The sequence below is a fragment of the Bos grunniens genome, chromosome 18, assembly GCF_055505025.1.
Source record: "Bos grunniens cultivar Pamir isolate PY7600 chromosome 18, Bosgru_T2T1.0, whole genome shotgun sequence".
Classification (NCBI taxonomy): domain Eukaryota; kingdom Metazoa; phylum Chordata; class Mammalia; order Artiodactyla; family Bovidae; genus Bos; species Bos grunniens.
Genome location: NC_141182.1, coordinates 17,984,143 through 18,005,854, shown reverse-complemented (window position 1 = coordinate 18,005,854; position 21,712 = coordinate 17,984,143). Strand labels below are relative to the sequence as shown.

The 21,712-nt window shown below is 45.7% G+C and overlaps 1 protein-coding gene across 1 annotated transcript; it reads right to left on the bottom strand.

Moving 5' to 3' along the window:
• Positions 1–3,102: 3,102 nt before the first annotated feature.
• C18H16orf78 (chromosome 18 C16orf78 homolog) lies at positions 3,103–19,976 on the bottom strand. Its single transcript, XM_086349485.1, has 5 exons — positions 19,720–19,976; positions 15,510–15,638; positions 14,850–14,994; positions 6,092–6,344; positions 3,103–3,394 (listed from the first exon to the last, which is right to left on the bottom strand). The coding sequence occupies exons 1-5, from the start codon at positions 19,867–19,869 to the stop codon at positions 3,247–3,249; spliced, it is 825 nt and encodes a 274-aa protein (XP_086205611.1). The 5' UTR covers positions 19,870–19,976; the 3' UTR covers positions 3,103–3,246.
• Between the last annotated feature and the right edge of the window lie 1,736 nt (positions 19,977–21,712).

The window sequence follows — 21,712 nt, the reverse complement described above, 5'->3', positions numbered from 1 at the left end:
GCTCTGCGCATGTGTTTCTGACCTGCCTGCAAGCCTAAGGGTCTCTGCCTTCCCTTAGGAAGTCCCTCAGTGGGGACTTGAGTGGGTGCAGGGTGGTGGACAGGAGAATTGGAAGCCTCTAACTTTAATCTGACTCCTAAGGGCAATGACTCTCAGCGGAGAGAGCCACTCACTTCTGAGGGGTCGCTTTGGAGCTGTGAAGTGGGGCACGGAGATTTAAAAAGCATGTGGTGGAGACTTCCCTGGTGGTCCAGTGGCTAAGGCTCTGCACTCCCCCAGCAGGGGACAGGGGATGTGAGTTCGATCCCTGGTTGGGAACTAGATCCTACATGCTGCAACGGAGAGTGTGGATACTGCAACTGAAAACACCATGTACTGAAACTAAAAAAGGAAAAAAGAAAGGATCCCGCATGCTGCCATTGAAAGATTCTGCATGATGCAACTAAGACCCAGCACAATCAAATAAATAAATAAACAAGTATTTTTAAAGTAAATCCATATTTTAAATAAATAAAAAACATAGTGTAGGGGCGAGGTGGGATCCAAGCCCTTTTTGAATATGGAAGCAGAAAGTAAAGCCTGGCTAGTGAGGCCCGTCTGGAGCATGGCCACATGTCACCCTCTGGGGTGAGCGCTAGCCCCTGGGGGCTGAGGGACAGTTTAATTTTTGGACATATCACAAAGGCCAGGGGTTTAGAATCAGCATCCTAGACTCAACACCAATCGGCCCCGTTTTCAGGACACCTTCTGAGGAAGCCAGGGCTGAGAGGGCTGAAGCTGCTCCTCGTCCACCTCAGGAGCTGTGGGAGCAGCACGCGTTTGCTGAGCTCCTGTGTGTCATTGTCTGTGCTTTTGCTTCACACATAAACTTCTGTTTCTTCTTCTCAGGATCCTCCCTCAGCAGGTTCTATCATTAGCCCCATTTGACAGATGAGGAAACAAAGGCCCAGAAAGGGAAGGTAACTTGCCAAAGTCACACAGCTAGTCAGTGGGACCGCTGGCATTTGACCTTACTCAAAATGCTTGCAGGGGTGTCAACTGGCATTTGCTCCATGGTGGGAAGGAAGTGGCTCTGAACCGTCCCGCAGGATTTGCCAGAGACTCCATCACAGAGCGGGAGACCAGGCGAGGACAGTCTTCCACCCCAGCCTGCTGCTTCTTGCCTGTGTGCCTCTGAGCCAGCTCCTTGCCCTCGGTGACTTCTTGGAGTAACCCATGTTTACCTGAACAGACTCCTCCCTCTTCCATTCTCCCAATCCACTCTCCACCCTGCACACCAGAGGACCAGCTTCCCACAGAGTCATGTTCCCCATGAGACGTGGTGGGGATGGTTGGACAGACCTGGAGTGTGTGTGTCCCTAACAGCCCCTTACCAGGTTGTTCCCCGTGAAATCCCTCTGGAGACCCTTGCTGTTGTTCAGCCACTAAGTTGTGCCTGATTCTTTTCGACTCCATGGACTGCAGCATGCCAGGCTTCCCCGTCCTTCACTATCTCCCAGAGTTTGCTCAAACTCATGTCCATTGAATCGCTGATGCCTTCCAACAACCTGATTCTCTATCACCCCCTTCTCTTCCTGCCTTCAGTATTTCCCAGCATCAGGGTCTTTTCCAATGAGTCAGCCCTTCACATCAGGTGGCCAAAGTATTGGAGCTTTAGCATCAGTCCTTACAAAGAATATTCAGGATTGACTGCCTTTAGGATTGGCTCGTTTGGTCTCCTTACAGCCCAAGGGATTCTCAAGAGTCTTCTCCAGCATCACAGTTCAAAAGCATCAATTATTTGGCAGTCATCCTTCTTTATGGTCCAACTCTCACATTCATATATGAGTATTGAAAAAACTATAGCTTTGACTGTATGAACGCTTGTCAGGAAAGTAATATCTCTACTTTTCATGCTGTCTAGATTTGTCATAGCTTTTCTTCCAAGGAGCAAGTGTCTTTTCATTTCATGGCTGCAGTCACTGTCTGTAGTGATTTTGGAGCCCAAGAAAAGAAAATCTGCCACTGTTTCCATTTTTCCTCATCTATTTGCCATAAAGTCACAGGACCAGATGCCACGATCTTAGTTTTGTCAATGTTGAGTTGTAAGCCAACTTTTTCACTCTCCTCTTTTACCTTCATCAAGATGCTCTTTAGTTTCTCTTCACTTCCTGCCGTCAGGGTGGTATCATCTGCATATCTGAGGTTATTGATATTTCTCCCGGCAATCTTGATTCCAGCTTGTGCTTCCTCCAGCCCGGCGTTTCTCATGATGTACTCTGCATAGAAGTTAAATGGGCAGGGTGAATATATACAACCTTGATGGACTCCTTCCCAATTTGAAACAGTCCATTGTTCCAGTTTTAACTATTGCTTTTCGACCTGCATACAGGTTTCTCAGAAGGCAGGTAAGGTGGTCTGCTATTCCTACGTCTTTAAGAATTTTCCACAGTTTGTGTGATCCACACAGTCAAAGGCTTTAGCATAGTCAATGAAGCAGAAGCAGATGTTTTTCTGGAATTCTCTTGCTTTTTCTGTGATCCAGTGGATGTTGGCAATTTGATCTCTAGTTCCTCTGCCCTTTCTAAATCCAGCTTGAACATCTGGAAGTTCTCAGTTCATGTACTGTTAAAGCCTAACTTGGAGAATTTTGCACATTACTTTGCTCGTATGTAAAATGAGTGCAATTGTATGGTAGTTTGAACATTCTTTGGCATTCCCTTTCTTTGAGATTAGAATGAAAACTGACCTTTTCCAGAGTTTTCCAAATTTGCTTGCGTATAGTGCAGCACTTTAACAGCATCATCTTTTAGGATTTGAAATAGCTCAGCTGGAATTCCATCACCTGCACTAGCTTTGTTCACAGTGATGCTTCCTAAGGCCCACTTGACTTCACACTCCAGGATGTCTGGCTCTAGGTGAGTGCTCACACCATCGTTTTATCTGGGTCATTAAGACTTTTTCTGTACAGAGACTGGAGACTTTGGACTCCCATTTCTCTCTTAGAAGATTTCTTTTCTAAGGAGTGTTCTTTGGGAGGTGGGGAGAAAACCCATAGTTTCTCCTGCGTTGGTTCTGACTTGATGACAAGGACAAAATACTACATCAACACAATGATGCAAGCAGTCTAGCCTTGTTTCCTAATTGCTACCGTCTAAAGGGGGTGGCCCAGGTCTGAAGGGCCAGTGTGGTGTACCAGAGGGTGGCATCTGGAGGCTGAGGATCCAACAGCAGAGGGAGCTCGAGGCGGCCAGGGAGAGGGGCTCTTTAGAGGGCTACACTGATGTTTTGGTTGAACACCTTTTTAGCATCTATCTCTCCTTCGATCATGTGGGGGTGGATGTCCACGTTCATTCCCGCATCCTTGCACAGCTTGAGCAAGGTTCGAATGTTGTTCTTGGATAACCTCAGGTATCTGTGCAAGACAAGGCCAAACAGGTCAGTTGAGGGTGGAGTCACCGCAGCTCCAAACTTTATTGAAAAGAGCTTAGATTAAGCAGCGTCAGTGTGGGGACCTCTGTAAGGACTGGCTCTCCAGACATTTCTGGAGCTGACAGAGGTCTCATAAAAGACTTGGTGGGAGTTTTTACTGGCATAACTCTTTAAAATTTGTTTTTAATTGAAGAATAATTGCTTTACAATGTTGTGTTGGTTTCTGCTGTACAACATGGATCAGCCATAAATATATACATACCCACTCCCTCTTGAGCCTCCTTCCCACCCAGCCACCCCATCCCACCCATCTAGGTCATCACAGAGCGCTGAATTGAGCCCCCTGTGTTCTAGAGCAGCTTCCCACTAGCTCTCTAGTTTACATATGGTCGTGTGTATGTGCAAATGCTGCTCTCTCAAACTGTCCCAACCTCTCCTTCCCCACTGTGTCCACAAGTTCATTCTCTACATCTGTGTCTCTATTCCTGCCCTGCAAATAGGTTCATAAGTAACATTTTTTTCTAGAAGAGAAAAACAAATATCGTATATTAACACATATATATGGAATCTAGAAAAATGGCATAACTCTTTTGGAAATAAATTTGGCAATGTTTATGCCAAACAAGTTGCCTCTCCACCCAAAAAAGTTCAGTATTTTTGATTCAGTAGTTCCACTCTGGTCCTCAGCTTATCCCAAGAAGAGAAGTCAATGGAAGAAAATCCATATCAATAAAAGTATTTATTTTGGGGTTATTGACAATAAGAAAATAATAAATTCCATCAGTAGAGGGATGTCAAGCAAACAATGGAATATTCATTTCAAGAAATCTTTTTAATGTTAAAATATCATTTTCGAGAAGAAGGTGCAATACGGCTGTGACGTCATGCCAAGTGGGGAGGAAAAACCTGAATGCAAATTGTGAGGTGTTTTCTCTTGTCACTGCCACGTGTGTATAATCTGAGTGAGGCCAAGGGCTGGGGGAAATACAGGACAGTGGAAATAAAGGCTGAGAAAGTTGTAGAAATAGAGGTGAGTATTTTTTAATAGTATTCAAACAATTAAAATTAAAGCATCATTTTAAAATATTAGCTAAAGCCCCAGCGTTCTGACTTGTAACTGAAGGATAGGACTGATGCCGTCTCTGCCATGCGGTTTAGAGAGTATCTCTGCCATCATGTCCCTTGTCCCACCATCAACCTTGGCCTTGCTCTCAGCTTTAGCATAAGGAGGGAGGCCCCCGACTCAGGCTGCTTTTAGGCCACCTTCTGGTTGGTTACTTTGCTACACATGGTGGGGAAAGAGTAGTATATTGCAGACACTGGGTTTTCCATCCATTGGAAATGGTCTCCCGTCTCTTTCCTTTTTTCTGACCGTACCCACGGCCCACAGGATCTTAGTTCCCTGACTAGGGATTGAGCCCAGGCCCTCAGCAGTGAAAGCCTGGAATCCTAAGCAGTAGGCCACCAGTGAACTTCCCTTCTTTTTCAAGATCTGCCCAGAGCTTCCTTGGTCTCACTGGCAGCTCCCACCAGTCCTGCCTTTCCCTGATGGCTCCAGCCACAGTCCACCCCGTCCCTCCTTGACCAGCCCAGCCCCTGGGGGGAGGATCTCACACACAGCTACCTGTGCGCCCTCACTAAGATCACAAAAGACAATCTCATCCTTCTTTTGGATGTTTTTCTAATGGCTTGTTTTTTGCCATCTCCAAATATTCTCTCCCCCCTACGCTGTCCAAGTCTCATTTCTCCCCGCAATGGAACCCAGGAAGACTATCTTTGACCAGAGTCAATTAAAACCATGCTATCAATCTGAAAGCCATGGCCAAGTCATTCAGCCATGGAAGTGGCAGGAGGCAGAAACCCCCTCTAGTCAACAAGGCTTGCTGCCCATCTTTTAGCTGGTTAGCCATTCCACCCATCCACCCACCAGCCAGTCAGCCAGCAGACCAGGACTGTGTGGTGGGGCCTGTGGATGCCGGGTGTCTGAAACCTGCAGGTGAGTTCACTGCTGTGAACTCTACAAAGATGACTACCTTATTCTGTTGTCCTATATCCTCTACTGAAGTTTCTGAACCATGTCAGATACATCTTTACAGTAAAGAGTAACATCAGGCTGGGGAGGGATGCTTGGATTGGGGGCAGAAGCCTTGCTGTTTGGTGTTGCTGAAAACCAGTGGGTCTTATAACTAGGACAAAGAACAGCAAGAAGGGAGACCCCTTGGTAACAGCATACATGCCAAATGGTTTCCGACTTTGTTTATGGTCACTTTAGAGTCTGAAACCCCAAACATACAGCAGGCAGCCCCTGGGAATGGTGGCTACTGTCCCAGCAATTCGACAGCATAAAGGAACTTAGGGGAGTTTCCTGTTAAAAGGAAAGGCCACAAACAACTCATTCTTTCCTTTGTGAGTAACAGTTATGGTTTCTTCTGTCAAACAGAAATTTGGGGAAAGATGTGTACGTGTCCTAAGGCAGGGCATCAAAACGCCAGCACCTAAATGTCGTGTTCGTTAGTGGACCCACCGGCTTCAGCTCTTTGGGACTCAAAGCGGAGCCCGCACATGCCGCAGCCACCCTCCCTTGCTCTGGGCTCAGCCCAGGTGTCTGAGCCACAGACCGCCGTGAGCAGAGCCTGGTCTTACAGGGAGCACCCAGCCCTACCCACGCAGGGCTGCTTACCGGCAGCTCAGCACCTCTTCCGGCTTCAGCATCTTCATTATCTCCATCTTGGGCTCTGTGCCCTTCTCCATGAGGCTTTTCAGCTTACGCTCATAAGAGGCATCAGGTATCTTGCCCCCCCACTCTCTGAAGACGGTTGACTTCCGCTGGGCAAAGGCAGTGTCCTGTAATACGGGTTCTATGACGCTTTGTCGACGGTATTGCATTGGGCGCTGAGTGGATTCTTGAGCGACTGCATCCTTGATGTCTAAGTCTGAAATTAGATGTCACCAGGGAGTTAGGTCCTGGTTGGAGTGGTGGTAAGGTGGACAGGAAGGGGATGGGGCCTGGAAGGCTGCATGGGCTTCAAACCTTACCGGATCTAACGTCTTGCCAAGAACTTGGCTGCTTCTCATTCAGCATTTGTTTAATCCCTATTCATCTTATCCTCCTTACTTTCTCCTTGTCTCTCATTCTTCTCTACTCTCTCCCTTTTCCGCCTTTCATTCATTTCCTTCTCCCAATCTTCTCTCCTTCCCTAGAGAAAATTCACCTAAAGTGAACTTTAGCCTAAAGGGGGTTTAGAAGAAGGTATCAGAGGAGATCAACTTTGAACTGGGATTTTAAAGGACGAACAGTTTATCATATGATAAAAAGGAAGGAAAGTACTGCAGGCAGGAGGAGGAGCATGGCTGGGCGGGAGGAACAGTGTGCAGAAAGGCACACATAAATTAAATGAAATAGTGAGGGTCTGCTGCTGCCCAAATATGGAGTTTGTACTGAGGGGAATACTGCTGGGACTAGAGCTTGGCGGCCTTAATTATTTTCTTGTTAAATATACTCTTCTGTATTTTACAGACTTTTGCTTGCACGAGTATTTTCTTCCCATTTCTAACTGGTGGGACTGGTATACAGAAAAGACTACTGGTAAAATTTTTGTTTTTCTAGTACACAAACAACCACATCATATAGTATCATTTTGGGCCTAGAATTTCTGGAGTTTTGCAGAAAGACAGTCATATCAGGAGAAAAATGAAAACATATTCCCCTTAATATTTGTAAAAATTATGTACTCTTCTTGACATGTTGCATTTGACACTCTCCAAAACAGTGTCAATAATGATGAAGGAAGTCATCCTTCATTTTGTTTCTGATTTTAATAAAGTGATTTAACATTCCATCATTTAGAATGATGTATGCCAGAATTTTTAGAATGCTTTGTAATATTCAGCAGTTTTAGTCTACATAAGGTTTTTATTAGCAATAATTGGTTGTCTGTTTATTGCTTTTCTATCATCTACTGATAATGATCATATGGCTTTCCTTTAATTTATTGATAAATCATGTTATTAGATACCTTGATATCCTAACCATTTGCAAGCTGCTATAATAAATCCTACTTGGTCATGGCTTATTATTCATTTCATAGATGGATATATTTGCCATATTTTCAAACATTAGGTCTATTTGCTAAAGTTTTAAAAATAACTTTGCATCCATATTATTGTGAGGTTGGCCTGCTTTTTGCCTAATATTTTATTTTTTTTAATTTTATTTTTAATTGGAGGATAATTACTCTACAATATTGTGATGGTTTCCACCATATAGCAACATGAAACAGCCATAGGTGTACATATGCTTTCTCCCACCCAAACTTCCCTCCCACCTCCCTCCTCATCCCACCCCTCTAGATTGTCACAGAGCACCAGCTTCAGGTTCCCTGCATCATCCAGCATGGTGGCTTGTCAAATTAATGCAAAAGTACCTATATTTTCTTATTTTTAAATTATGAAAGTACAGTAACACATTTACAGGAGACTTGGAAAATACAGAACCAAGTTACATATGGTTCCACTCTATATTACAATTCTTTTTTTAAGTAGATAAATTAAGACTTTTAGTTGAAGTTTCACTATCAAGCTCTCAAAAATTAATAGAGTGAACAGACAGAAAAGTAGATGGATATAGCAGACCTGAAAAGCACTATGAACCAATTCAACACAATTAAGATTTATACAATTTTCACACAACAACAGGATACAAATTCTATTCAAGTTCCCATAGACTATAAATCAGGAGACCATAAACTGGAACATATCCAGGAACATAAAACAAGGTGCAAAGATTTCATGATCTGAATGACTGATGCTGAATCATACAGAGTCTGTTCTCTTCTCACTGTGGAATTATGTTAGACATCAATATCAAAAGATATTCAAAAATAACCTACATATTTTCAAGTGCAATGTGACATTTACCTTAGCCATTGGAAGCCTCAATAAAGTTAAAAGACTGAAAAAACACAGAGGGTGATTGCAGAGAAGAAATAATTTAAGTGAGAAATTAATATCAAAATGATACATTATATTAAAAATACTTAAAAAACTATGTATTTGAAAATGAAATGTGTTGACCTGTATGTAGAATGTAATTTCTAATTAAAATTGTTTTTAAAATACTAAAAAAAATAAATTAATTAACTGAATCTCCAGCAAAAAAAAAAGAAAGAAAATGAAATGTGCACTTTTAAATTACAGACCTTTATCTAAAAATCATAACAAGGAAAATGAGAAAATAGAAATGTCTATGTTTATGTAGCCTGAAATAGCTGAAGTAACACCGGGATTATTTGATTTTTAATGTTAGGTAGAACGTGGTGTGAAACCTTTTGTCCCTGTGCCTTTTTAGTGGGAAGGTGTCTCCCATCTTCCAATTTTTACCTCAGGAATTGCTCTAGTCAACTTTTCCACTCTTTATTATGTCCATTTGATAGTTTATAGTATGAGAAGAAATTATTCATTTATGTTGGGTTTTAGTTCAGTTCAGTTCAGCCACTCAGTCATGTCTGACTCTTTGTGACCCCATGGACTGCAGCATGCCAGGCCTCCCTGTCCATCACCAACTCCCGGAGTTTACTCAAACTCATGTCCATGGCATCGGTTATGCCATCCAACCAGCTCATCCTCTGTCAACCTCTTCTTCAGCCTTCAATCTTTCCCAGCATCAGGGTCTTTTCAAATGAGTCAGTTCTTTGCATCAGGTGGTCAAAGTATTGGAGTTTCAGCTTCAGCATTAGCCCTTCCAATGAATATTCCAGACCGATTTCCTTTAGGATGGACTGGTTGGATCTCCTTGATGTCCAAGGGACTCTCAAGAGTCTTCTCCAACACTCTATTATAATTCACTTAATATATTTCTTACCTTTGCTTATGCACCCTTTCTCATATAAAATCTTGTATATTTTTGACTCTTCTTTTGACAAGGCTTATGCTATACATACTATTTGTCACTTGTTTTTTTAAAAAGCTATCTTTGGATTTATGCTTTTAGCTACTTTTAATTTTGTATTTCATTCATCTTATTTGGTATTAAATGGATGAATTCTCTTTTTCATAGTAATTATTTCTTCTATGTCATTAAATTAATAAAAGTATTACTTTTTTATTTGTTTTAATAAAGACAAGAACCATTGCTTTCAGTTTTCTCTGTAAATTTTCTTCTAGGCATAGATTTTGCCTTTATCCCATAGATTTTGGTATGAAACAGTCTTATTTCCATTAGTTTTTATCTTTGAAATCATGGTATTTTGGAAGTGTGTTTCTTAATTTTTGTTGAGATTATCTTTTAATTTAAATTTTATTTCTAATTATTGAGTTGTAAATGGCCCTAAAATCTTTACTATTTTGAATGTTAAAGTTTTCTTTTGGTGAATATGCTTTGGCCATATAAAAATGTGTGTTCTCTATTCAAATATAAAGTTGTGGTTTGTTAATTGCATTGTTAATTCTTCTAGGCACTTCCTGAAATTATCTATTTGATCTGTCTTGAAAGAGGTATATTGCAGTCTCCTACTTAACTATTTTTGTCAGACCTACTTTGCACTTCTAAATGCTTATTTAACTACTGTTTTTTGTTGTATGTAGGTTTACAGTTTACTCTCTCTAGCATTTTAAAATCTCTCTCTTTCACCCTGTTGTTTGTTTTTGCGTTAAATCCACCTCATCTCTTTGCATATTTCTTTGCCTATCCTTTTTTGTTCTTTCTAAAAACACATGATTTTAAGTGCATATCAAGATTTTTATTTTTAAACCAACTATTTCCTAATTTGATGTCTCTGTTCTCTTCTAGAGCATTTTCTTTAGATAAATGAATAAGTGGCTGAGAAACTCCCTATATTTCTGACTTTGCAAATATCTTTCATTCACCCTAACAGTAACTTATATATGGACTAAGAATAGGATTGTGAGACTGTAATAATCAGTAGTCTATAAATGTCATTTCTAGATTGATGCTAATCTGACTTTTCTTTGTAAGTAAGTTGTTCTTCCTGTAAACTTGCAAGAATTCATGAATAAAATGCAGAAATTTTACCAGAATACGTCTGGGAAAGTCTAGACATTCTATAACATAAATGGAGGGACAACGGCCTAGAGAGGCTCTGACTTGCCCAAGGGCTCACAACGAGTCCGTGGCTGAACTGGGATCTTTGTGTCCAGTACAGCTCTCTAAACTGATAGCAGGCCCCTGAGAGAGTGATGGAGTCAGGAGGCATCAGCAGTCCGTTTATGCATGGTGGAAATTGCTACCATGTTTCAGGAGAATCGTGAGGTACACATCTCCATTGACACAGATGGAAATCCCTTGGAGAAAGGGCCATGGACTTTCTTGAGACATTTGATCCTCTTCTAGATCAAAGTAGGTCTCATGCAGGGAAGATGAGTACTAAAATGAATGGTAATGAGAATTATACATATTGGCTAACACTTATTGAGTAACTCACATTTCAGGCCGTTTTCTAAAGGCTTTCTAGGGAGGGGGCACTACAGTCTCACAACCATATCACGCCCATTGATCCAATAATAAAGTGGAAGCTCAGAGAGATTAAGTCATGTGACCAAGATGCCAGGAAAACGTGAACCCAGGTTATCAATGCCTTTTTCTGGGAGCCTGTCCTGGCTACCCTTTTGGACAAAATGTCCCATATTTCTGAGTCCATGGCTGAACAAATACATTAGGTTTCTGGTGAGCTGTGTTTGGGACTCCAGGGGTTGACTCTATAATCACCCAGAGACAGAGGGGGTAACTGCATCCCAACCCTCTGCATTAGGAATATGCACTTGCCTGGCATTGATAGAATGCCCTGAGCATAGGTGGGCAAGAAGAGAAAGCCAAATGAATTCCATTTTCTTAGCCTAGATGCTCAGATTTTGTCAAGATTTACTTTGCAAGTGTGTTCCCAATGCTTTCCCAGCATCTTTTAGTGGCCCTTAGCCACAGTCACCTTTTAAGAATTCAGATCCAACTTCGTAAACTTTTTCCATGTCTTGTGATTGCACTCACTTAGGGCTGTGTTTTGGAAAGGCCAGTCTGAGATTTCTGCTTTCAGCCAAGGTGTGGTAATAGGAACTAGATTTACCTGTACGTCTCAAGCAATTAAACATTGGGGCCTGATAGGTGAAATGGCATTTTTCAGACGTTGGCAATACAGGGCAGTGATCCTTTAGAAAATGAAACAGAAGGGGTGAGTCCCACGAGAGCCCCAGCTGATGGCTGGAAGATGCTTTAGGGTTGCAGCATGGGTAGAGAAAACCTAGACAGGAGTCTAGCCATTTCTCTGAGTTGAGAACAGAGAATAGGCAATTCAGCTAGAATCTACAGGGCAGAGTAGCATGGAGAGCTGCAGAAATCTGCACAGGCTTCTCTAAGCTGATAATGGGATGTGCAGAGAGGAAACTACACAGACAGAACTGGTGGACAAGACCCTAAAACAGCTGGTTCTTGAAAATGACGCCAATTGTTTGGGTGCTGAGTGGGGCTGAGGGAGGTTAGTAAGAGATGTTCTGGCTAGAGTATTTCTCCTTGTTTGGGATCGATAGGTACACACTGCTATTTTTTAAATGGAAGACTAACAAGGACCTACTGTACAACACAGGGAACTCTGCTCAATGTTATGTGGTAGCCTGGGTGGGAGGGGAGTTTGGGGAAGAATGGATACATGTATCTGTATGGCTGAATCCCTGTATATGTATTCTGTATCCCCATATATGTATTTGCTGTCCACCTGAAACTATCACAACATTGTTAATCCACTATACTCCAGTATAAAGTAAAAAGTTTAAAAAAAAATTTTTTTTAAAGAAAGCTTTTTCTTGATCCACACTTATCCTTCTTAGACTTTTGCCATAGCCCTTAACTCCCTCTACACCCTTCCTAGAGGCTGCTTTGTCTTGATCTTGACTCCCAAACCAGATCCTGCTCACTCATGTCTGGCCTCCTGACAGCTTTCACAGTACGTTCCCCTTGCTGTGCCCAGACTCAGCCCTGACTCAGTCCTGGTGCCACACGTGGATGCCCGGGTGGTTGCTGGATGCCTATGAACAACGGCCCACTTGTCTGCGTGAGCTCCTGCTGACCCCCAGTGGCCATTGGTTGTATTACATTTGGAGAGGGACGCCTGCTCTCGACAGGGTGGCTTTGTGGGGGACAGGGCTGGGCAGATAGATGCAGGAGGCACTGCAGAGGACCAAAGGGCTGGTGAGTCAGCCTGCCCTGCTGGCATTCTTGTGCAATGAGACGGAAAAAATATCAACTTGTGTGAGAGTTTCTCTTAGGGAAGGAACTGCCTTTGTTTAGGAAAATATCTTTTTTCAGACTACATTGAAAAAAAATACTTTTTTTCACAGACTACATTGAGTGTGGAATGAAACAGTGGAACAAAATGATCCCTTGAGGTAAGAAGGCAATGGGAATGTGTGGGGCAGGGAAGGCAGAGGATAGAGGAGAAGGGAGAGGAAAGAGAGAAAAAGAGGGAGAGCTGGGCAGAACCAGGACTAGAGTGAGACGAACAAGGAACTTAGGGGGCGAAACTAACGGAGGTGTTTGCTCTCAGGCTCATGCAAGGGCAAGGTGGGCCTGAGAGAGACCACCTTCTTAAATTTTGTGTCCTGCGTGCCTAGCTTGTCTGACCCTAGTCCTAGTCTTGGAGTTGAGCAAAGCATCTGGAAACCAGCCCTGCAGGAAATGGAGCCATCAGGGAAATCTCCTGATGGCAGGAGACAAAGGACTTTGAAGAACGAGAGGGCATCATAATAGACTTCTAATATGTTTGCTGTGTACATCTATGATGTAATTATTTACCTTTGCTGCCCCAAACTTTCAGTAAAGTTTGCTGACACACAATGGCTTCATGTGAGAGGTCTGGGGAGAAGGGATGTGTTCCCTGTCTGGGTTGGCAGAGAGCAGGGAGAAGGAAATAGTCCTGGAAGTGAGATCCACAGATGCTCAGCCTCCCGGCAGGACCAGGACAGGGAGAACAACAGGACACTTGGGGAAGGGGTGGGGCTTCCCATAGGGCATAAGTTGAACTCCTTCCACTTATTTGAAAATAAACTTTTTATTTTGGAAAACTTTTAGATTTATAGAAGAGAAGAATTGCAAAGACAACTCTTACAGACAGCTCCTATACATCCCCCCTACCCAATGTTAACATCTTACATAAGCCAGGAATGACAGATTAACATGGGCATGTTGCAGAGTTTTTTTTCCTGGATTTCACCAATTCTTTCACTGAATAACTAGCCTAGGATTCAGTCCTGGATCTCGCATTGCATTTAGAGCCAATCATATTTAATTCTAACTGGCAAGTCACCACAGTTTGGTTACAATGGATTTGGTACATTAAATGAAAAAGAAATAGGAACTTTTTGTTGGGCAGAGTGGAGGGAAACACAGGAGAACTGGCAACCCCTACTCCAAGGCTCTTGCCCCTCTTCCTTTGAGCTAATTGGAAATCCCCTCCAGAATTTTTTTTTTTTTAACCATATACCTCCATCCCAAGAGGCCAGGTACAATAAATGCATTTGTTATTCCAACACAGCCCACCTGAGAATGTTAGCAAAATGTTTACAGGGAAGTTCCATATGCTTCCCAGGTGGCTCAGTGGTAAAGAATTTGCCTGCAATGAAGGAGGTGCAGGAGACGCGGGTATGATCCCTGGATTGAGAAGATTCCTTGGAGTAGGAAATAGCAACCTACTCCAGTATTCTTGACTGGAGAATCCCATGGACAGAGGAGCCTGGAGGGCTGTAGTCCACGGAGTCACAAAGAGTCGGACATGACTGAGCAACCGAGGCCGCATGCAGCCCCTTGCTAACATCTACTCTGCATCTGGTGGAGGGTGGTCTGTGCCTCGACTTGCTAAAATACCACACTATACTGTGAGGCTGGTTGTGTAATTGTCGCATTTTGCGGATGTGAAAACTAGACCCCATGGATGGAATGGCTTGCTTGGGATTATGCAACTCTGAGTTTGTTACCCATCAGTGGGGCTGGGACTCAAACATCGTCAGTCTTAGCAATAAGTATCTGGCATAGCCCAAGCCCACTTCTTCTTGGGTACTAGCATCACCTGGCAGGTTTCGGGCCAGCAGCTGTGGTACCTTCTGTAGTGCCTTGTCACAGTATCTAAGCTAGTTAGATCATTTGGACCTGAGGGTGATGTCACCAAAATGACTTCAGGAAGCCTGGGGACAGGATACTAGCTTCCTGAGAAGAAACGCCCCCATCCCCCTGGTGCCAGCTGAGGCTTGACACCCACTTGTCTCCTGTCCAGGTCACACCCCTGATGCTGTGATCCCTAGTCATGGTGGCTCCTGCATCCACAGAGTGGGGCTGACATAGACGGTGTTGCCTTGAGGATGGTGCGGTCTCTGGGCCCCTCTGATAGGAAGGCAACGGTGAGGACAATTCTGGCATCCCCCCACCGAGGTACTTCCCTTACCAGATCTCCTGGGTGTGTCCTTGGGGTTGGTGCTTGGGGTCAGGCTGCTGAGGCGTTTTCCCTTTGCTTCCACTCTGTAGAGCCTTCGGTAGAGGGCAGAGGTTTCGTCCTCCTTGGAGTTTTGCCCTGAGGCCTGGGAGGAGATCTGGAGAGATGTTATAGGCTAGGTAATGGGTTCTGGCTCTGCTTCCTTCATTCCCCAGTGAGTGAGTTCAAGGGTTGGCTGAAGGGCAGATGAGGGGGACCCAAGGAGAGGCTGACTCTAGGTGCTGGGTCCCTGGGATAGGAGTGCACACTGGTGTCTGCTCACCAACTTCTTTCTTCTGTCCCTAGAGCTCATGAGGGACCCTGGAGACCACAGCCATCGCTGGTTGTCCCCCCTTTCCAATGGCACTCCTGAGTGGTTTAGGGGAGGGAGGTGGTGCCCAGGAAGAACGAGCCCTACAGCAAGGGTGCAGGTCTTCCCACTGGGATTGCACAGTGTGTTGGGTGGGAGCTGGCTGGCTGGAGGGGGTGGGTGATCTATGTGGGTGCTACTGTGAGGCAGGGATGAATTTTAGAGCCCCACACTTAGAAGAAAAAGTAGCCAATTCCGTGCAAAAGCAGAGTGGGCGCCCCCTTCTTCGTGTGGAGGGGCTGGGGTAGGCGGGGTGATGTCACCTGCTCAGAGAACGCCACCTGTTGATTCCCTTGGCTCCTGCGGCGGGCTCCCTGATGTTTCAGGGCAGTTTTGGTTTTCTTTTCTTCCTTCGCAGGTTCTGCCGAGGCTATCACCACCTTGGGTTTGCTCTTCTGAAACAACAGGGAGAAAAGCCCTGTGGCCGCCTCAGTGGGCACAGACTGGTCCTGCACGCCACAGAGGGGAAGGACCACCCAGCCTGAGTACCTACTCTCGTCCTCCTGTTCCCCTTGTGGCCCCTCTGCCTCCAGACACACCTGGCGTCCTCATCCCACTTCCAGCGCCAGGCGTGGCTGTCCCTCTCCACTTCAGAGTCCATCACCGGCTCCCTATCACCCTCCACAGGAGGGCCCCACCCTCCAGCCTGGGAGGAATTCGTTCCAGCCCTCAAATGGCCTTGCTAGCTGCCACTTCCCTACATGACCTCCAGTCTTCGAGCCCAGCCAGGGTGCTCCCTCCTCTCTTCACCCCACCCCCATCCCATCTTGTCCTCCTGGAGCGGTCATCACAATCCTCCCGCCTTTTTCTTTCCCCAGATGCTCCAGTCTGCCTGGTGGAAGGCCAGGTAAGTGCAACGAGTCCATTCGAGGCATGTATGCTTGGCTCTCACAGCTGCCAGGAGAACCCGGTAAGAGAGTAAGTTTCATTAGTAAGTTTCATCACGGCCCAGGAGGGGAGGGGCCCACAAAGGTGCGTCCAGGCCCATCCTTAACGGGTAGACTTGGGGTGCTGGAGCCTGGCGGGGAAACTGAACTGACTGGATCTCCCCTTGGGGTATGCTGTGGGTTCTGAGGGTTGTGCAGATGACTGACCTGGTCTCCAGGGCTGATGGCCTGGCTTGCAGTCCTGCTCTATGGCTGTCTGGCCGAGTGACTTTGAGCAAGGGACGGCTCTCTGTGCAGTTTAGTTCCCTTATCTGAGGATGGGGATGGTAGCAGAAGCTACTTCATAGGGTTATGGTGGGAAATAATGAATTACTGTGGGGAGGTGCTTAGCGCTCCCTGATTGTTAGCAGCACTCTGTGAATGGAAGGAGGGTTTTGATAAGCCAGTCTGGGTGTGTGGAAGGAAGCTGTCCAAAGACCATCTAAGAAGCAGGTACTAGTTACCTTCAGGGTTTTGTGGGGCTTAGTGGGGGAAGGGGTGCAAGCTGGGTCCAGGGCTGATACTCCTAGTTGATTAGAGAGAAACTAAGTCCAGTTACTCCGAGAGTGGCCCACCTCCCTCCTTCCCCTCTCAACCTTCAACCTCTCTTCAACAGCTGCCCGAGTAGCTGCAGTCCCCTCTTTTGAAGGAAGCTGAGTGGAACTGATTTGGTACCACAGACCCATCAGGAAACTGTCACAGAAACTGACTTGGTAGGCCCTGTGCCCGTGACCTTAAATCTCAGGGGTCTTCTTTTATGACAGATGTTCACAAGGGGCACAGCCCTCTGGGTAGACTATAACCCAGAGGTTATAGTGCTGAAGAGGGGAGAAGCCTGGACTGCCAGGAGAAGGGAGACAGGGCCACAGAGAGCCCCCCTCCAGCTGTCTTCACTAAAGGGTCCCCTGCCACCTGCCATCCGAGACCTGCCACGGAAGCATCACCCTCTCTCTCAGGAGCTTCTTTCAAAATCCAAATGCTTCTGGAAAGGGTAACGATGCTTGAAGATTCAATTGTATTTTGAAAGTAAGTTTGTTCCCTTTCTGGGTCCAAAATTATTTACAAGAAAAGCCACATAGAAGCGACAGCTGTGAAAACATTATTAGAATATAAACTTAGCAGGAAGAGATGGGATCAAGTATGTTCATCAAAGGAGTGAGTAAGATTTCTGTAACTGAGTTCTGAGAGGCCCAGCAGTCAAGCCCTAACACCTCCCCCCGAAAATGAGGAGTAATTGGTAGGGTAGGTAAATCCTTAGAGTAAAATACGTTTGTCAGATGTGTTTATGTGTATCTGATGAAACTAGCACTCCAGACCGCTCTGATTGTGTGTTAGTCGCTCAGTTGCGTCCGACTCTTTGTGACCCCATGGACTGTAGCCTGCCAGGCTCCTCTGTCCATGAGATTCCCCAGGCAAGAATATTGGAGTGGATTGCCATTCCCTTTTCCAGGGGATCTTCCCAACCCAGGGATCAAACCTGGGTCTCCTACATTAAGGGCAGATTCTTTACTATCTGAGCCACCCTCAGTAAATGACTATAATGATAAATAAACACATAACCAGAACAGAAGCTCCCGTGAAAGGCAGGGGCAGATGAGCTGGGAGAAGCAGGAAAGGACAGGTGGTGGCAAAGGTGTGTGGGGGGTGGGCCTGACAGCCCATGAGCTGGGAACTGGATACGTCTGAGTTTGTGCCCTGGCTTCGACCCTCACTAGCTCTGTGAGCTCCTCTTCATTTCAGCTTCCTTATCCTTCAGCTGGTGGGTAAGATCAGTGCCTACCTTGTAGCCTTGCTGGGAGCAGCTGACCAGACAACTCACTACAATGCCAAGCACAGGGCCTGGCACGCAGCAAATGCTTAGTAAAATTATCACTGTTGTTAGTAATGCCATTTTCACCCATTTTTTTTATCTGGGGGCCAGGGGAGTCAAGATCAGGTGGCCTCCTCTGCTGAAGAGACCACTTTCCAAGGGTGTGGCTTGACCTTCTGTAGATGAAGGAACCAAAGGGGAACTCTTGAGGGAAACTGGGGCAAAACTGGTTGTTCCTGGAGAAAGAGAGAAAACTGGTGTTGCAGACTGTTTCGTGTGCCCCCTCCCCCTAAATTCACATGTTGAAATCCTAATTCCTAATGTGATAATGTTGGGGAGGTGGGGCCTTCGGGAGGCGGTGAGGTCATGAGGGTGGAGCCCTCATAAATGGGATTAGGACCTTAGAAGAGAGGCCCTGGAGAGCACTCCTGTCTCCTCCTCTTTATGAGAACATAGCCATCTATGAACCACAAAGCAGGCCTTCATCAGATATCAAATCTGCTGGCACCAAGATCTGGGACTTCCCAATCTCTCAGTTGGGAAGAAGGAAATTTCTGTTGTTTCTAAGCCACCTGGTTTATGGCATGTGATTGTAGCAGCCCAAATGGACTAAGACAGGCAGTTAAACTAAGTTCCGATGAAGGATAGAAAGGAAGAGGTTCCCAGGTGGTGCTAGTGGTAAGGAACCTGCCTGCCAATGCAGGAGATGGAAGAGACACAGGTTTGATCCCTGGATAAGGAAAATCCCCTGGAGGAGGGAATGGCAACCCACTCCAGTATTCTTGCCTAGAGAATCCCATGGACAGAGGAGCCTGGCGGGCTTAAGGTCAATGGGGTCCCAAAGAGTCGGACTCAACTGGGCGTCTGAGGTTTTTTGTGTTAACAGGAGTCTTGAGGACAGTGGAGGTGGAAGATGCCCTTTGACCCTGGGGCTACAGCGAGGCTGGAAGTGCCTGGGGACAATGGGAAGGACACATCAGCAAGACCCTAAATGCAATTGTCCCTCAGCCCTTCTGAAACGCTGACAGAAACAGCTTTAATGTCTCTCATTAAGTGAAACCTCAGTGAAAGTAGACAGGATTCTTCCTGACAGTAGACCCTCGACCTCCCCTTTCCTAGAACAATTTCTTTTGAAAATTTACACTTGTAAATTCCTTTTCTGCCCCTTTGAGATGTAAATCTTCTCTCAGCCTCTCGCCCAGGTTTACGATCCAGGAATGTTTTTCTCCAGATGCTGGGTCAGGAAGATCCCTTGAAGGAGGGCATGGCAACCCACCCTGGTATTCTTGCCTGGAAATTTCCACGGATAGAGGAGCCTGGTGGGTTACAGTCCAGGTTCGCAGAGAGTCAGACACAATGAGCACAAGCAGGCCAAGAGCCATCCTTTGAAATGCGAACATCGGGAAAGACAGCATCCCCACCTCCCAGTCTCTGGGGCAGGGTAGGAGCTTAACTACGTGGGGATCCTTAGCAAACAAGGACAGCCTGATCCCGTGGGCAATCTCCCCCACGCCCTCCAGCACTCTTTTACTGGCTCACCTCTGTGCTGCAAATCCACCCCTCACCCCCGTGCTGCAAATGCACCCCTCACCCCCGTGCTGCAAACCTGCCTCTCACCCCCGTGCTGCAAATCCACCCCTCACCCCCGTGCTGCAAACCTGCCCCTCACCCCATTACGTCAGGCTTCAGTCGCCTTGAATGAAGCCTTGCTTGCAGGTTTTTGGTGACAGTACACACCTGGAGAGCTTGCTTCTTCTTCCCCTGCCTCCGTTCCAGCCACTCCAACACTCGAGTCAGGTCTGACATGCGCCTCTCCTCGGCCGACCTCCACACAAGCTTCCTCTCTGTAGGCAGGGAGTTCTTCAGGTCCTCTGACTGCTCTGTCATCGTGGAGCCCTGGCCCTGCCGTGGGCGGGAAGGTGGCCCACTCCCACTTTGTTGAACCCTGTGCCTCCGGTCGCTGGTCCTGGATGACTCAGATGGTACGGTGTTTTCCTCTAGACCTGAACATATATGCGAACATAAAGGGCAGTGCTGGGGCAGAGCCGGGGATACTGGCCTCCAAGGGTAGGAGGGCCAGAGGCTGATTGTGAGGTCATTGTCAGGCTGTCGGTGGGGGTCAGAGTGGAGCAGGCTTCCCCATGTGGATCCTGTCCCTCTGTTGCAGCCATGGGTTCTGGGAAACAAACTCTCTGAGAAGGACAATGCAGGTAGCGGAGTGCAGTTTATTACACCTGCGGGCCCAAGGCAGAGTCTCCTCTTAGCCAAGGACCCCGGCCAGCTTTTGTGAAAACCTTATATACCCTAAGTGTATAAAGTCCCCTGAAACTAGTCTGAACAAAGGAAAAAGAAAGATACAATCAAAGTTCACCCGTGATCATATGCTTTAAGCCTAGGTAGTTAACAGTGGACAATTATCAATAGGCCTGTGGTCATACCCCAGTAAGCATAATAGAATGTATGATTCTGTCTGGTTACACAGATAATTAGGGTATTCTTTTAGGCGAAGGAGAACCCTGGGGCTCTTCCTTCCGGGGGCCTGGTTTTCCAGTTGGTATGTCATTTCCATAGATACTGGACATATAGCTCAAAGTCCACAATCCGGCCCGAGATGGAGTCCTGCTTTCAAGACAGAGCCTGTTCTGTTTCCTCCTTCACCTCTTTAGTCACTGTCCATCTCCTGGATTCTGCCACAGCCTCCAGTATGGGCTCTCCACCTCCATTTCCATAGAGATCTTCCTAAAACAATTGTCAACTCACATGTCTCCTCAAAAACCTTCAGTGGCCCCCTGCAGCTTATACAAAAATCTAAATTTTTTAGTTTGGTAGGCTTTCCACAATGTGCTCTAATTAGAATGAAGATATGTATAGGCTTAATTACTTTTATATTCATTGACTAGATATCGGATGCCTACTATATGCCAGCATGGTGCAGGGGATATAAGGCAAGATAAAAACATCATCAGGACTCCTAAAACATATGGGCTAGTGGGAAAGACAGCAGTTCAATAATTACTCTGTGAATCCATAAGGAAAAATTAAGAGGAGCACTCTGAAGGAAAGAAATATAATTCTAAGAACTAAACAAAAGAACTAGACTTGGATGGGTTAGTGGGTGGATCACACTTGGGGAGTGGCTGAAGTTAAAGGGTAAACTGCTCTTAATGGGTCTCTGGACCAGGAGGTTGAGCATGTGCAAAGGCCGTATGGCAGGATAGAAGCAGGGAACACTCACACAATAGCAGAAGGCCAAGGTAGCTAGTGTTGTAGCCATGCGTTCTGGGAAACAAACCCACTCAGAAGGACAATGCCAATAGTGGAGTGCAGTTTATTACACCGGCAGGCCCAAGGCAGAGTCTCCTCTTAGCCAAGGACCCCGACTGACTTTTGTGAAAACCTTATATACCTTAAGTGTACTGCTCAAGCCCACATCCCCAGATTCCTTAAACCTAGCCTGGAAACTGTTAAAGGGAGATACAATCAGGTTACAGCCATGATTCATAATCAGAAGGGTCAGCTGGTTATACATTGTAGCCTACACCAATGGGTGCCATGAAGATTACAAAGGTGATTGAATGCACAGGGGATTATCACATTGTTTTTGGCGATGGGAAATCTTGGTATGGAATCTGGTGTTTATCAGTCTGGGAGGTCAGTTCAGCCGTAGGTATGTTATCCCCATGGCTACTAGACACATAGTCCAAAGCTCACTGAAAGTGCGAGATGGAGT